Source organism: Maniola hyperantus, chromosome 20 (genome assembly GCF_902806685.2).
Source record: "Maniola hyperantus chromosome 20, iAphHyp1.2, whole genome shotgun sequence".
Taxonomy (NCBI): domain Eukaryota; kingdom Metazoa; phylum Arthropoda; class Insecta; order Lepidoptera; family Nymphalidae; genus Maniola; species Maniola hyperantus.
In genome coordinates this window covers 11,448,448-11,465,278 of record NC_048555.1, presented here as the reverse complement: position 1 = coordinate 11,465,278, position 16,831 = coordinate 11,448,448, and the positions used below count along the sequence as shown (strand labels likewise).

Here is a 16,831-nt window from a genome sequence, read left to right as displayed (position 1 = left end):
TTTTTCCAGCAACTTTTTCCAACATCTTACAACGCTGCGCTCTCCAGTGCGAGGTCGCCATTATAGCACCTTGGGACCCCAACATCTATAGCATAGCTCTCCCCATCACCTGCTGAGTTACTCTGAGCTTATGAGTCTCATAGTTAGCGACCATATATCAGATCCATATGCCATCACTGGCAAGTTGGCAACACGCTTTATATTCCACTCAGTCAATAAACACAAATATAATTTTTTCAATATTTTTTCAGAGGATCCCGACCGCCCATGTCGCATAGCGTGTCAAGACGAACGCGTCGCGCATCGGTTCTACCTCGTCAACGGACATGACGGCTGGTTTCCACTGGGTACCTCATGTGGAAGAGCTAACAACTCTTACTGCGTTAGTGGGAAATGCTTGGTAAGTTGTCTTTCTCTTTCAGTTCAATTCTAGGGCACCACTCGATCATCGCATTCTACCTCTTCAAAACACAAGACGGACGGTTTCCCCTGGACACGTCTTGTAGAAGAGTCAACAACTCTCATTGCGTTAGCTGGAAATTTTGATTCTAAGACCACCCAGGATTATTGTCACGATGGGTCGAGCATGGTTTATGATTTGACGGGGTCCACAACGGTTGGTTTCCACTGTGCACGTCGTGTGGGACAGCTAACAACTCTTATTGCGTTAGCGGGAAATGCTTGGTAAGAGGTCATTTTCTTTCAGTTCGATCCTCAGACCACACTGGACGATTGCAAGTTGAATTAAGGGGGCGGAGGTAATCTTACCAGTTTTGGAAAAACTAACTCAACAATAATAAAAACGGCTATATATCTATTATGCTCATTACTTCGAAGTTGGAAGCACCTTATTTAGCAGAGACAACTAACTATGTCTAGTGTCTCTAATGTATCTGTCAATGCGATTACTATCTGTGAACGCTGAGTGTAGGCCGAAGCTCTATTGTTTATTAAATACTAAGATAATACGAGTGATTAATATATAAAATAAACCCCGAAGACCTCAACAACAAGCATTTTCATTCAATAAAACATTACACCTTAGCCGTTGAATTATTTACGTACAGTCTCAAAATCTTCACCTAAAGTAGTTGAAAGGAAAGGGGAATATTTTACTGTTACTTAAATAATAATTCTCATGGTTTCAGGAATTCGGTCCCGATCAAACTCCTCTATCAGAAATGGTGTTCACACTGCCTCTACTGAACCGCACTAGTGAGGACAACAGGCGCTCCTCGCGACACCGCCGGAGTTTGTATCGAGACAGACTCACTGTGAAGGCGTCATTGGACAGACAACATTTGGATGAAATCATTGCGAGACTCAATTTCACAGGTAAAATTTATTTCAACACTAGCTAATGCCGTACGCGTGGATAAAAAGTTTTTCTGTACGTGATTAAATAAAAAATGAGGAGATCCGTAGGAGAACTAGAGTAACCGACATAGCTCAACGGGTTGCGAAGCTGAAGTGGCAATGGGCAGGGCACATAGTTCGGAAAACCGATAGACGTTGGGGTCCCAAGGTGCTGGAATGGCGACCTCGCACCGGAAGACGCAGTGTTGGAAGACTCCCCCACTAGGTGGATGGACATCAGACGAATCGCAGGTAGCCGCTGGATTCAGGCGGCGCAAGACTGTGGCTTGTGGAAGTCCCTACAAGAGACCTATGTCCAGCAGTGGACGTCTATCGGTTGATGCTAATGATGAAGATTCTTTAAAAAAAGCTTATGTTTCCAAGTAAAGTATGTTGAAAAATGATTTTCTTTTACAGATAACAACAAAGGACATATCACATACTTCCAGAGTATCCCAGAGAACATTGATGTGGATTTCACGAATCCTATACACATATCTCCAGAAGACACGCTATTGAGGAAAATACCACGACCTACTTGGGACTGAATTCTTCATAAACAACGACTTTTAGGCAGTGGTCTGAGCGCCGACGATGAACGAGAAACGAGAAGAACTAGAAACTTAAACGAGTTTGCGATCAGCGAGAAGCGAGTGTGTAGTTTCGATAGATTTGTCGCCAGGCTATAAGTGCGACGAGCGATTACTCGCGCCATTCGCCCGCGGTCGCTCAGTCCTGTGCAAACCTGCGCGCGCGTTACACGTGTTCAAGTGAGCGAGCATCGCTGAACGAATATCGCTGAGCGCGTTTATTTTTGAAGGCTCGTCGCTCAGCGACAAAACTAGTAAAGCGAGGCGGCAGTGTGAACAGTCAGAGAGCAACTTTTGATATATGCATCTCTTTCGTTTACACGGAATTTACATTTATTGTGCGTTTCTTGAGAGAGAAAACCGCCGATAGTTAGTCGTTTTCTCGCCGGCGGTCGGACCATTGCCTTAAACAGAAGAAATAGCTATACAGTGCGACAAGGCTACCTTGACGCGTGGCGAAAATCGGAACTAACGTTACCGTCAAGTGTCCCCTTTGTTCTTGTTTGAATAGTCTAAGCCTTTGTTCACCAACAGAGCCCCCTGTCAATGTCATTCAAGTGCCAAGAGAGCCTTGTCGCACTGTAAGTCGTAGTCATAAACTGAACAAGGAATATACTACTAAGAGAAACTGATATGGCAGATGCTCTGAGATGCTGGAAATATTTTAATACCTTTAGACACTGCTATCAACTACTAGTAGGAACATATTTTGGCATTGATAGCAAACGAAATTATTACCTCCATGGATGTAGGAAATCTAAATATATAAAAGGAAAATGTGACTGACTGACTGATCTATTAACGCACAGCTTAAACTACTGGACGGATCAGGCTGAAATTCGGCATGCAGATAGCTATTAGACGAAGGCATCCGCTAAGAAAGGATTTTTGAAAATTCAATCCCTAAGAGGGTGAAATAGGGGTTTGGTATAAGTTAGTAATATATAATACCTCTTTACATTGAAATCAAGTGACGTGAGTGTAGGATATACTTTAAAAATCGATCAAGTGCAATTCCGACACACGAAAGATACCGTATCGTCGTATAAGTCCCGCAAATTGCTATTGATCTGGAACCATGTCTCATTAACATGTAAATGACGTCATTTTGACGTCAGCCAAAAAATATACCATCAGCTCGAAACTTCTGACGTCACTAAAATTGCGGCCACGCCCATTAGCAATTTGTGCTGTTATAACGGCATTCTGTGAAAATTTCATCTCTCGAGATATTACGGTTCACGAGATAGTCTGCTGACAGACAGACACATGGACAGTCGGATGTTCGGAAAAATTGAAGGCGCCCTAATTGGGCTCCTTTGGGTACAGAAATTTTTATCATTAAAACTGCCTCATATAAATGGTGCTCCGAATATTTAGGTTGTGTATATAAATAGTTAAATGTATAGTCAATTTTACGCTTTCTTTGCTGACTGTACGGTATTGTGATCGTTTTAGTATTTATTTAGTTAAGAGTTATTTTATATTTTCCTATTATGTAATATTATTACTATAAAATAGTTTTTACAGATTTTTGTTGTTTTTGTATATCCAAAAGTTATTTTTTTAATTCATAGACTAGCGCTTGCCTATAAGATGCCTATTCACTCTTGACTTGAAGGTACTCATAATAAAACTGATGCTGAAAGGGTTGTTCCATATCCTAGCGGTTCAAATTAGAAACGAGGGGGCAAATCGCTACCTATACTAATATTATAAAGAGGTAAAGTTTGTAAGTTTGTTTGTAGGAAGGAATTACTAAACCAATTTTAAAATTGTTTTCACCAGCTACATTATTCCTGCGTGACATAGGCCATATTTTATTTTTGAAAAAATAGAGATCCCTACGAAAGTGCAATAAGCTACCCGTGCGAAGCCGGGGTGGGTCGCTAGATAATGTGGCTAATTCTGTTTTACACAAAAAAACTAAACTAAATTGACTGGTCTAAATCTAGTGCTATCCTTTTCCACAGGATTCATTATAAAAAGGATGGCAACACATTTAGACTTTTCATTTTAGTTCAGTTAAAAGACTGTGTACAACATAATTACTAGTCATTATGCTACCTTACTGATTCTGTTGGCAACTAGTGTAACTAAACACGCTGTATAGTGCGTGCTTTTTGAGATCTCACTCGCCATTTTAGCTTTGTGTCAACTGTCATGTCAAAAGTACGGCTGCTCGATTGCAGAACAGCTACAATATCACGATCGCAATCACCTCTGATTGGTTGACGCTCGCTCACTATTGGCTACAATGCATTGTTGCAACAAGAATCGCACAAATTCAGCCAATCACAACAATTGAGATTGTAATAATGATTGATGCAGGTTTTACGAAATCGACCTACAGTTCACCTTAAAATTAAGTACTAAAAGTAAAATCGTACTTCTGACATGACAGTTGACATAGAGCTAAAATGGCGAATGAGATCTGGAAATGTAAAACCATGTGAAGTTATTCACGGTAAGTTTATGACAAAGAAAACTTTTTGTATTTAAACGAAGTTTATTATATGAAAAACAAACGGTCACAAAATTATTACTAATATTTTAATTAGTTTCTCACGTGTCTTATAGCGGCTAACAACTTCGTAGGGTCTGTGAGGAACCACTGCCAAAGTTTTCTTAAGTTGTTTTTATCGCCATTCTGTAACAAACAAACAACATGTTGTTCTAAACTTAACATTTTGAGTCACCAAACAATCATTTTTCTACCACCGCGCACCGTACCGCAAGGCGCCGGGCAAGTTTCCACCCCTATGTCGTCAACATACCATCTACGCGTACGAAACGATTTGCGTCATCGTTCAGTAGGATATCACTGTTCTTCTTTAATCTATCGCCACTTCTTATCTAAATAGAGATAGCTTACCTTAACAGCATTGAAGGATTCACTGATCTGTAGCACCCTGGCTTCAACTCCTGCAGTCTCGTGTGTCAACGCATGTCTCAGATATGAGACACTTCTGTTGTGACAGTTCGGCCGCTTGGTGCATCCGTCCCAGATGAGTTTGTGTAGTGGTTTTTTATTTTGCCGGTTGGGTGGTAACTAACCACGGCAGAAGCCTCCCACCAGACCAGACCAAAGACTATACAGAAATTATAAATTCCCAAATTGCGCCTGCCGGGAAGCGAACCCTGGACCTCCCATTTTTAAGACCACAGCCCTCGCCATTGCGCCAGGGAGGTCTTTATCTAAATAGAAATAGCTTAACTTAACAGCATTGAAGGATTCGCTGATCTGTAGCACCCTGGCGTCAACTCCTGCAGTCTCGTGTGTCAACGCATGTCTCAGAGATGAGACGCTTCTGTTGTGACAGTTGGGCCGAGATAGCTTGCCTTAACAGTATTGAAGGATTCGCTGATCTGTAGCACCCTGGCGTCAACTCCTGCAGTCTCGTGTGTCAACGCATGTCTCAGAGATGAGACGCTTCTGTTGTGACAGTTGGGCCGAGATAGCTTGCCTTAACAGTATTGAAGGATTCGCTGATCTGTAGCACCCTGGCGTCAACTCCTGCAGTCTCGTGTGTCAACGCATGTCTCAGAGATGAGACGCTTCTGTTGTGACAGTTGGGCCGAGATAGCTTACCTTAACAGTATTGAAGGATTCGCTGATCTGTAGCACCCTGGCGTCAACTCCTGCAGTCTCGTGTGTCAACGCATGTCTCAGAGATGAGACACTTCTGTTGTGACAGTTCGGCCGCTTGGTGCATCCGTCCCAGACGAATTTGTGTAGAGGTTTAGCTTGATCTTTGCTGGAATTTTTAGGTTAGAACTTCTTTAGAACTTTAAGGATATAAATTATGAAAGATTTTAACACCACTAGGCCCATGTTATAAATGCGAAAGTTTGTTTGTTGGTTCTTCAATCACATCTGAATGGAGCAATGTATCGATGTGATTTTTTGCATGCTTATAGCGAAAGACCTGGAGAGTGCCATAGGCTAACTTTTGCTATAAGACCTACCTACCTGCCAAATTTCATGATTCTAGGTCAACGGGAAGTACCCTACAGATTTCTTGACAGACAACAAAGTGATCCTATAAGGGTTGCGTTTTTGAGGTACGGAACCCCAAGTGTTTTTCTGATGGAGACAGAGTTAAAATGCGACAGATGTATATCTCTCAGATAAATCTGTCTCTTTTTAACTCAATCTTAATTCTGAGCTCACAGTGCGCTCTATAGATATCACCCTGAGTATCCAGCAGAAAAACACATGGATTTTTAGGGTTCCGTACCTCAAAAGAATAAACGGAACCATTTTGTTGTCTGCCTGTCAAGAAACCTATAGGGTACTTCCCGTTGACTGGTTGGCTGACCTCAGCCTCGTTTACTTACATTTCTTCTATAGCAGCTTCTTTTATCCTATAGCCATATAATATCTCGTCATTAGCTTGTTGGATGTTCCTGCGTATATCATTGTAAAGTTTGATAGGTAGCAATGGGTCGCTAACGGGTTCAGCATTTAGTATAGAAAATAGACTTTCGAGTACGACGTCTGAATTTTGCAGGTTATTCTCCGCTTGGTCTTGCTCCATACATATATTGTCCATTGATTTCTGAAAAAAACCATTACCCATATTACAAATGCAACAATTGCGCCGATTCTGGTGTCTTTTTCAATACCAAATTTAGAGTATCTGCAAATTTTACATTTAAAGACTAAATTTTAGTGCACGCTACAAATTTAAACAATAAGCTCGCGACTCGCAGCTAAAGTCACGCGGTTTGACAGCACTAAATTAAATTTAAAACTGTCAAACTGTACCTGTCCTTTTCACATTACATTAGTAAGAAGAGTATGCGAATACTCTAAAATTAGGTTGTGCTCAGAATCAGTACCAATATTCTTTTTTAAAAAAAGTGGAGCCAAGTTAAAAAAAAAGAGTGGAGATCGCGAAGTGTGAGGCGCGCTCCAGCAAGATGAACCGACGATATAATAAGAGGATGGCGGTAAGGTGCTGGATGAGGAAGGCTGATCACCAGATATGCTGGTGCTTTTTGGGATGGGCATATGTTTAGCAATGGACGTCCACAGGCTGAAATGATGATGATGAAAAGCATGAAGGGTAAGCTTTAATACTTACAATTCTCTCAGAAACAGAGTCGGTCTCTTGCAGTAAGTACATTCTGAGGTAAGAGGCGAAACATAACAGTTCCTGAGTGAAATACAGCTCATGCTGCAGGGCGTTGTACAGCAAACGGTCTATTGCTGCTGCTTCATGTAAGGAAGGGATTATACCGACCGACAGATAGAGAAAGTGAGAGTGAGTTTCACCACTGTTGGAGTGAGATCAGCAGTGGAGACAAGTTCTAGAGTGGAGACCGCGAATAGTGTGAGGCGCGTTTCAACAAGATGGACCAACGATATAAGGAGGATGGCGGGAAGGCGCTGGATGAGGAAGGCTGAGCACTAGATATGCTGGGAAAGGTTTATGTTCAGCAGTGGACGTCCGCAAGCTGTATGGTGGTGCGAGATGTTGGTTGTAAATAAATAAAATTTATGATGACGCGTGTCTGGCGTGCGGCCGCTAAACACGCGTGGACACTGTGTCGCAACGGCGTATTGGAACCGACTGACTGTTTGTCAAAAATCAAAATACTTTAGCTGTTTGTTTTCCAAAAAAAAAATGCAATGCCGGCTTCGTATCGATGACGTGACGTGAAGCGTGAAGCGTGACGTCACAGGAACTGGTTTTTTGTAGTTCTTTCTACAGAGCGGAGGCGCACATACGGCACATAATAGCCCTGCACGCGACCTGCGGTCTATGTATGAGAGGTTTATTTGTTTATGTGTCTTTGTGTGAAAATGTGAAAGTATTGGAGATATAAGCTGAAATGATGATGATGATGAAAAGCATGAAGGGTAAACTGTAATACTTACAATTCTCTCAGAAACAGAGTCGGTCTCTTGCAGTAAGTACATTCTGAGGTGAGAGGCGAAACATAACAGTTCCTGAGTGGAATACAGCTCATGCTGCAGGGCGTTGTACAGCAAGCGGTCTATTGCTGCTGCTTCATGTAAGGAAGGGATTATACCGACCGACAGATAGAGAAAGTGAGAGTGAGTTTCACCACTGTTGGAGTGAGATCAGCAGTGGAGACAAGTTCTAGAGTGGAGACCGCGAATAGTGTGAGGCGCGTTTCAACAAGATGGACCAACGATATAAGGAGGATGGCGGGAAGGCGCTGGATGAGGAAGGCTGAGCACTAGATATGCTGGCGCTCTTTGGGAAAGGTTTATGTTCAGCAGTGGACGTCCGCAAGCTGTATGGTGGTGAGAGATGTTGGTTGTAAATAAATAAAATTTATGATGACGCGTGTCTGGCGTGCGGCCGCTAAACACGCGTGGACACTGTGTCGCAACGGCGTATTGGAACCGACTGACTGTTTGTCAAAAATCAAAATACTATGTATGTAATATGTTTAGCTGTTTGTTTTCCAAAAAAAAAAATGCAATGCCGGCTTCGTATCGATGACGTCACGTCATCTTTACGAATCGTGAAGCGTGACGTCACAGGAACTGGTTTTTTGTAGTTCTTTCTACAGAGCGGGGGCGCACATACGGCACATAATAGCCCTGCACGCGACCTGCGGTCTATGTATGAAAGGTTTGTTTGTTTATGTGTCTTTGTATGAAAGTGTGAAAGTATTGAAGATATAAGCTGAAATGATGATGATGATGAAAAGCATGAAGGGTAAACTGTAATACTTACAATTCTCTCAGAAACAGAGTCGGTCTCTTGCAGTAAGTACATTCTGAGGTGAGAGGCGAAACATAACAGTTCCTGAGTGGAATACAGCTCATGCTGCAGGGCGTTGTACAGCAAACGGTCTACTGCGGCCGCTTCGTTTGTTATGTCTTTGAGAAATGTTAGATCTTTGTAGATCTGTCTGTAAATTCAAAATTACATAATTTAAAAAAAATCGGAGAGCACTTTTTTGGATGTAACACCCGTCAGGTAGATTTTTTTTCGTATAAAATGTAGCCCATGTCATTCCGACCATAACAACGAATAAATGTTACCTACCTCATTCATCAAAATCGGCCCAGTAATTTAGGCGCTACGGTGGAACACACAGAATCTGATACAAACATACATACATGCGTAGACTGCTTTAGGGTAATGAGATGGTTTCTATGTTAGAATCCTCAAATCCTATAAGGTTTCATCTAAGGTTAAGTAAGAGGATATTTTGACGTATTTGACGCGTATAGTAATTAACTCAAAATAATGTAAAGTAACTTACTAAAAGTAACGTACAGTGACTTGCGAAAGTAACGCATAGTAACTTGGTAAAAGTAACATATTATATTAACTTACTAAAAGTAACGTATACTAACTTACTCTCTAACACGTACAGTAGATTTAGCTATACTATCCAAAAGTAATGTATAGTAACTTACTAAAAGTGACGTATAGTAACTTGCTAAAAGTAAAGTATAATAACTTACAAAAATAACATATAGAAACTTGCTAAAAGTAACGTATAGAAACTTACCAAAAGTAACGTACAGTAACTTACTAAAAGTAACGTACAGTAACTTACCAAGAGTAACGTATAGTATTTAGTAACTTACTCTCTAACAAGTAGAGTAGATTTAGCTATACTATCCACAGTGAGACTAGTCCGTCTGTCAACAAAGCGCTGTATGGCGTTGTGTATCTGTTGCCCCAATATTGACTCCTCTTGTTCTAATAACTGGATTGCACATTTGTGAGATGCCTGTGTGCTGAAAATAAATAAAAACAGGTCAAGTGTGAGTCAGACTCGCACACGAAGGGTTCCGTACAAGAAAAACTTAACACTTTTTTTTTTAAATGATGTAACCATAAATTCACAGTTTTCGGATTTTTTCCTTTACTTGTGCTATAAGAATTTGGTACCTGCCAAATTTCATGATTCTACGTGAATGGGTCGTACCCGATAGGTTTTGATTCCCCTAAATTGACAGATATGACAGACAGATAGACAAACAGACAGACAACGAAGTGATCCTATAATCCCGATTACTTTTTATCCGGGAAAATAAAAGAGCTACGACGGGATTTTTGAAAACCGAAACTTGCGGATGAAGTCGCTGGGATGCCTTAGTCTAAATATATAAAAGGAAAAGGTGACTGACTGACTGACTGATCTATCAACGCAGAGCTCAAACTACTGGACGGATTGGGCTTAAATTTGGCATACAGATAGTTATTATGAGGTAGGCATTCGCTAAGAAAGGATTTTTGAAAATTCAACCCCTAAGGGGGTGAAATAAGGGTTTGAAATTTGTGTAGTCCACGCGGACGAAGTCGCGAGCATAAGCTAGTATTTTATAAATTAGTAAAAACTTACGTATATGGACTAGAGTGTCCACCGCTGTAGTTAGTAATAAGGGCCAATTTCTCTAGCTCCCCAGATAAGTCCGCTTTTGATTCTATGTAGGCAGCAATGGCACCTGACAATCTGAATAAATAAGAAGAATAATTAGATGTTGTTACACGAAAATGATTCAATGGTACTGATTCTGAGCACAATCTAATTTTAGAGTAGGTATTCGCATCCTCTTCTTACTAATGTAATATGAAAAAGGACAGACGCAGTTTGACAGTTTTAAATTTAATTTTTAGATAGTAAAACCCGTGATTTTAGCGCACTGTCGCGAGCCTACTGTTTAAATTTGTAGCGTGCACTAAAATTTAGAGTTTTTAAATGTAAAGTTTGTTCTGACCCTTTTTAGCATTGTTAAAAAGAAAAGGATGCAGATACTCTAAATTTAGTTTATAGAAAGACAACGGAATCGGTGCCAATTCCTCTCTGGGACTATAACGTCATACTTAGTACATTCAACAAACCTGTCCTCCATATTCCTGGCTTCAAGAACTGCAAGCCTGGCCTCATTGTCCAAGCCATCATTGAGTTTGCTGTCGAACTTCAACATCGTGAACATGTCCACGTGTGATTTGAACAGCTCCTTTGTTTGCTGGTACGAGTCAAAGGGGCCGTATGTGAAGAACCTTTTGCTTGCCTCCTAAAACCACATCATAGAATCAATACAAATGCGATTAGCACTGGAATTCATAATCAAGATAGGCGTTTCTTTAGAGGAAAATTCAAACTACATGTGTCATATTTAACCTGGCCCCATTGTCTAAGGGTGAGATCTATAGAGCGCACTGTGACTTTGCTTAGACTTAAGACACAGAGCTATATCTGAGAGATATAGCTATGTGTTATTTTAGACACAGAGCTATATCTCTCAGATAAATCCATCTCATTTTGACTCAATCTTAAATCTGAGCAAAGTCAAAGTGGGCTCTATAGATCTCAGCCTAAACCATCATTTAGTTTTCATAGAGTTTTCTGTTGAACTTCAATAATGTTAACAAGTTTTTTGTTTGCTGGTACGAGTCAAAGGGGCTGTATGTGAAGAATCTTTTGCTTGTTTTAAACCACACCATGGAATAGTGTCCATCACCTACATTTCTCTCTTCTTCCTCATACCTTATCCCCAGCACAGCTGCCATACACGTTCAAGGCACCAGCGACAGTGTCCACTATGTCACTGGTGAGAACCTCCACATGCTGGGCCAGCTTCACACACTCCTCCCCATGTGAGGCTTCATCCTCTACCTCTTGTTGTTCAGCTGCATACAGTTTTGACAACTCCATTGTGAGTTCTTGATTTGTTGCCCTGGAAGACAAAATCAAAGTCAAAACTGTTTATTCAAATTAGGTACAGTGTGACAAGGCTCTCTTGGCACTTGAATGACATTGCCAGCGGGGCGCTGTTGGAGAACAAAGGCTTAGGAGTATTCAAACAAGAACAAAGGGGACACTTGATGGCAACGTTAGTTCCGATTTTCGCCACGCGCCAAGATAGCCTTGTCGCACTGTACCATGTACACTGTCAATTGTTAAATTTGACAATTAAATCAACATCATCATCATTATCAACCAATCTAGACGTCCACTGCTAGACATAAGTCTCTTGTAGAGACTTCTACATGTCATCTGCCCACTTAGTGGAGGGTCTTCCAATCCTGTGCTTTCCAGTCTGAGGTCGCTATTCTAGCACCTTGAGACCCCAGCGTAGCAGCAACCCATTCCCAAGCTTTCCTATCATATCATCAGTACCCTTATTATAAATGCGAAAGTGTGTTTGTTTGTTGGTTTGTTGGTTTATTGGTTTGCTGGTTTGTTGGTTTGTCCTTCAATCACGTCGCAACAGTGCAACGGACTGACGTGATTTTTTGCATGGGTATAGATAAAGACCTGGAGAGTGACATAGGCTACTTTTTATCCCGGAAAATCAAAGAGTTCCCACGGGATTTTTATAAACCTAATTCCACGCGGACGAAGTCGCGGGCATCAGCTAGTATCTAAATAAAATATGAAACTGAATAAGAAATTGTATGGGATAATATTATGTACTAGACATGTCTACATCTAACTGGTTTAATGACCTGATTAAATTTAGTGCTGTTCTTTTCCCCAAGGCACATTATGAAAGAGATCACAACACATTTGGACTACTCATTTTAGTTTAATTTAGAGATTGTGTACAATAGAATTCACCACACAATGTGGCTAATTCCATTGTACACAATCTCTAAACTAAACTAAAATGGCATGTCTAAATCTTTTGCTATCCCTTTCATAATGTTGCTTGCGGAAAAGGATAGCACTAGATTTAGACCTGTTAATTTAGTTTAGTTTAGAGATTGTGTACAATGGAATTCGCCACACTGTGTAAGTTTTGAAACAGGGCTTAAGAAGGATAGAAAAAGAACTGTGAATATACTTACTGGTTCTCCTGTATCAGTTCCTTAAGAATGTCCTCCTGCTTGTTTAACATTTCAAGCCTCTGTTTCTGGATACTAATATCAAGTCTGACATCTTCTAACCCATCCTGGTCTCCTGGTAGACAGAGACCTTTGAACTCATTTTGTACATGGTGCAAGCTGACTTGTAAGTCCTCTGGTGACAGCACTTTGCCTTGTTTTTCAAGTTCAGAGTATCTAAATAATTTTAGTCATATCAAAAATTGCAGACCGACAGGAATCAAACCCGCGTCTCCTGGGATCGCGGCCGACACTCTGACCACTAAGTTATGGCACGCTTGCTGCCAGTGACGAAATTTGTGATATGTATGTTCACTCAGTACTGAAGCAACTGTTTATGCCATCTAGTAGCGACACTTATGCAGTTATCGAAACTACTTTCAAAGGCCCATATTACAATGCAGCTCTTTGAATGAGAAATGACATATTTGCTTTTTACTATACTTTTTTTAATTTTATACTGTTTGGCCTACACTTACTTGAAGTGTATTTAAAACACTATAAAAATAATAAAGAAATTCAGAGTATCTGTAACGGATATCAAGTTTATTTACTTTTTTATTCATTTAAACATCTTTATTGCTAACAGCATAGCAAAAAGTAAGAATACAGGATAGTAGTCATTTTAAATACCAATTTTCTCTTATTGAATACTAGATGATGTCTGCGACTTCAATACTTAGTGGATTTAGAGCTTTTTTTTAATTCCATGAGATCATCCAGGATAAAGAGTATGAACACATAGTGATAATAAAGGTATGACACTTACTTTTCTAAGTAATACTAATACTAATCTAGCAGGTATTTTATACTTACTTTAGTATCAATCTGGCCCAGTGTTTCCATGTACACGGTAATTACCGTAGATGCACCGTAATTCAGTCCTAATCTACCGTCAAGGTAAACATGCCATTACCTTGACCGTGTCATCGTAATACAAAAATCACGTTAAAAATTCATAGTATACTGCGTAATACGAGTACGAATCTCAGTCACGTTAGCATATTTCGTAATGGCAACATTTCTCTTGCTCTCGGTTAATCTCAGCAATCTATTTTCGTCCTTATTCAAGCAATTAGGAAGGAGTGAAATGTAAAATTAATGAGATTTTACAAAATATTAATATTAATAAATCCGTATATGAAAAAGATATTGCTATGCTAGGAGAGTCAGATTCAGAATAATATTAATAATTGATTAAAAAGCAAATTCGTGACTTTTTCTTTTAAAAATGACACGGTATTCTTTTAGCTAATCCACCGTAATTTAATCTAGAAACACCGTAATTTTAACCCTTCAACACGGTAATTCTCGATTTACATATGGAAACAATGATCTGGCCTATGAGAGAGGTTATTTGTACAGAAGAGGGTCATGGCCCTGATTCTCTAGTCTCTCTCTAAACTATATTTAGAGTATCTGCATACTTTTCTTTTTACTAATGCTAAAAAAGGAACGGAACATGACTTTCACAGTTAAAGACTCTAAATTTTAGTGCACAATACAAATTTAACCAGTAGGTTCGCGAGTGCGTGCTAAAATCACGGGTTTTACCATCTAAAAATTAAATTTAGAAATGTCAAACTGCTTCTGTCCTTTTCATATTACAATAGTAAGAAGAGGGTGTGAATACTCTAAAATTAGGTTGTGCTTAGAATCGGTGCCGTGCTACTATAAGCTCGACCAAAAATTCAGCCTATTGCTGCTTAAAAAACTCTAAAATTCCTACGGAAATCTGACTTCAGTGTCATATTTTTGTTAAATACCTACGTAAATGAAAAAAATTATAATAGGTATGTACAACATAGCTGATGACAAATAGGTTTATTCTAATTAAACTTTAGATTACCTGCATTCTTCTCGAGCAGTTAATGCATTGTTCTGATCTAAATTATCGTAAATCCACCCCAGAACACCTGCATAGTCTGGATCACTAAGCAACCATTCGAAGGACTTATTATAAGTTTCCACGCCTAAACTACGTAGAAAAGGGATGAATTCTTCATCACTTATATGATTATGTTCATTCATTTTTTATTTGATAGCACCAAAATTCACTGAAACAGTGCCGAAATACAGAAAAATCAACTTTCCGTTTTTCCGTTACACTCAAGATTTGAAAACAAAACCGACAAAACAACAAACAAAAGTCACTGTCAGTGTGTCAATGTGAAATGCTATTGTGACATTGACTTACTGTAACCGTTCAGAAAAACTTAAAAATTTTTTTACAAAAAAAATAAAAACCGACTTCGTTACATAAACACTAAAAATTGAAAAATAATTTAATTTATTACCGAATATATTATGTATACAAGAGTTAATATAGTTCCATAATAATACTTTTTGGTGCCGGTGCCAATTAGCTTTAGCTGCGCGAATCGTCTAGACTTCATATTTTTATGGGACTCCACAATGGCACCTCATTGGCACCGACCCCAAAAATATTATTATGGAACTATATTAACTCTTGTATACATAATATATTCGGTAATAAATTAAATTATTTTTCAATTTTTAGTGTTTATGTAACGAAGTCGGTTTTTATTTTTTTTGTAAAAAATTTTTATTTCACAATTTTTAGTGGCCCCATGGAATTATGCTATGACTGGTTAAAAATCTACTGTTTACTAAGCTATTACACTGATCGCGAGCAATTTACTCTTATCCGTTGAGGAGTTCCAGTATCTATCTTCGAAGATGTTCATCAGATCTTCACCAAATTGAAATGGGACCAACTTTGAAGTATACCCTTTCAAACAAAAAAAGAATTTTCAAAATCGGTCCAGGCGTTTTTGAGTAATCGGGGAACATACATAAAAAATAAAAAAAAAAAAATAAAAAAAAAGATTCCGACGAATTGAGAACCTCCTCCTTTTTTTGAAGTCGGTTAAAAATTGTTCCGAGGTAAAACAACCAACACCCCAAGCTAGCTTTTTGTTTTAAATATAATATTAACAAAAATGCTACACAATTCTACAACTGATATAATACTAATGATTTTTGTTGCTAGGTTCATTTGAAATGTTTTAATTATAGATAGGTATAATAAAATATTTAATAAAAAGAAACAAAAAAACTGTTTGGTAAGTTCTCGCAAGATGTCGCTACTAGTTTCAATACAACTTTTATTTGTTTGAACTTTGAACGTTTCCGTATTTTTAACCGACTTCCAAAAAGGTGGTGGTTCTCAAATCGGCCGGTGGGTCCGTTTTTTTAAATTTAACAATCAATAAATTCAAATTAAATCAGAACATAATTATCGACTTTACCCAGAATACATAACTCTGTACCCAGAAGAAATAAGTCTCATTTTACGTTTCATTACATACCTACCTATAAGTAGTGCAAGAAATAAACGAAAACAAAAAACATTTAAATATCCTGCGAAAAAGTTTTGCTGACAATATGGCGCCCCATACGTCATCGTCACGTCACCCTCGTAAACTTTGACTAGTTGAGAGAGTTTACAAGCAGTTGACGTCATCAACGATTCTCGTAGGTACGGTCTACCTATCTTGTATTTTTCTAAATTGACGAAATAGTTGGTTTCCAAAATTCACATTCAATAACTACGAATGCCATCAATAGATCCTATACCTATTTTACACGCTGTCAAATACCCTATTGCGACAGAAACACAAAGGAAGAGTGACCAATAAATAATTGACACATTATTCAATTTAGAGGCCCCTCTCCGTTTTGGAATATTATAATTTACCCTCGCACTTGAACGGGATCTCAGTTCAAGGTCACGATCTTGTACGATTCGGACTCGAGGAATTTTACAGCATGGTCAATCATTGGTCAGTCTCCTTTGACTAGGGTTGCCAGATGGAAAAATATAAGTACTATGTACCTAGGTAATTAGGTATTGACAATAGCAATTTTAGCTACCTTGGCTACCTAAAATATGTAATACACTTGTTGCTTGAAACTAATTGTTAAAACTTGTTGTTGAAATTTGTTGCGGAAACTTGTTAATGAAACTAGTTGACGAAGCTTGTTGCTGAAATTTGTTGCGGAAACTTGTTGACAAAACTTGTGGCT

At 39.0% G+C, this 16,831-nt stretch overlaps 2 protein-coding genes across 2 annotated transcripts in view; one reads left to right on the top strand and one right to left on the bottom strand.

Moving 5' to 3' along the window:
* Nucleotides 1–2,000, top strand: part of LOC117992020 (A disintegrin and metalloproteinase with thrombospondin motifs adt-1-like) — a 46,475-nt gene extending 44,475 nt beyond the window's left edge. The window contains exons 16-18 of the mRNA XM_069505427.1: nucleotides 252–400; nucleotides 1,149–1,335; nucleotides 1,774–2,000. Of these exons, the coding sequence (XP_069361528.1) occupies nucleotides 252–400; nucleotides 1,149–1,335; nucleotides 1,774–1,904 (467 nt within the window). The 3' untranslated portion in view covers nucleotides 1,905–2,000. The remainder of the gene's footprint in view (nucleotides 1–251; nucleotides 401–1,148; nucleotides 1,336–1,773) is intronic.
* A 2,441-nt stretch (nucleotides 2,001–4,441) lies between these two features.
* On the bottom strand, nucleotides 4,442–14,902 carry dgt3 (dim gamma-tubulin 3). Its single transcript, XM_034979329.2, has 10 exons — nucleotides 14,631–14,902; nucleotides 12,746–12,958; nucleotides 11,442–11,631; nucleotides 10,793–10,968; nucleotides 10,293–10,403; nucleotides 9,532–9,684; nucleotides 8,666–8,843; nucleotides 6,288–6,508; nucleotides 5,539–5,704; nucleotides 4,442–4,596 (listed from the first exon to the last, which is right to left on the bottom strand). Exons 1-10 carry the CDS (start codon nucleotides 14,810–14,812, stop codon nucleotides 4,504–4,506), a joined length of 1,683 nt encoding a protein of 560 aa, XP_034835220.1. The 5' UTR covers nucleotides 14,813–14,902; the 3' UTR covers nucleotides 4,442–4,503.
* Between the last annotated feature and the right edge of the window lie 1,929 nt (nucleotides 14,903–16,831).

Excerpts from the sequence above, each read along its gene's own strand:
- dgt3 (XM_034979329.2), bottom strand. The coding sequence starts at position 14,812 with ATGAATGAACATAATCATATAAGTGATGAAGAATTCATCCCTTTTCTA. Across the intron at positions 11,632-12,745 it reads GAACTGATACAGGAGAACCA|GGCAACAAATCAAGAACTCA; the intron begins GTAAGTATATTC and ends TTTGTCTTCCAG. Across the intron at positions 6,509-8,665 it reads ACTCTGTTTCTGAGAGAATT|AAATCAATGGACAATATATG; the intron begins GTAAGTATTACA and ends GGTTTTTTTCAG.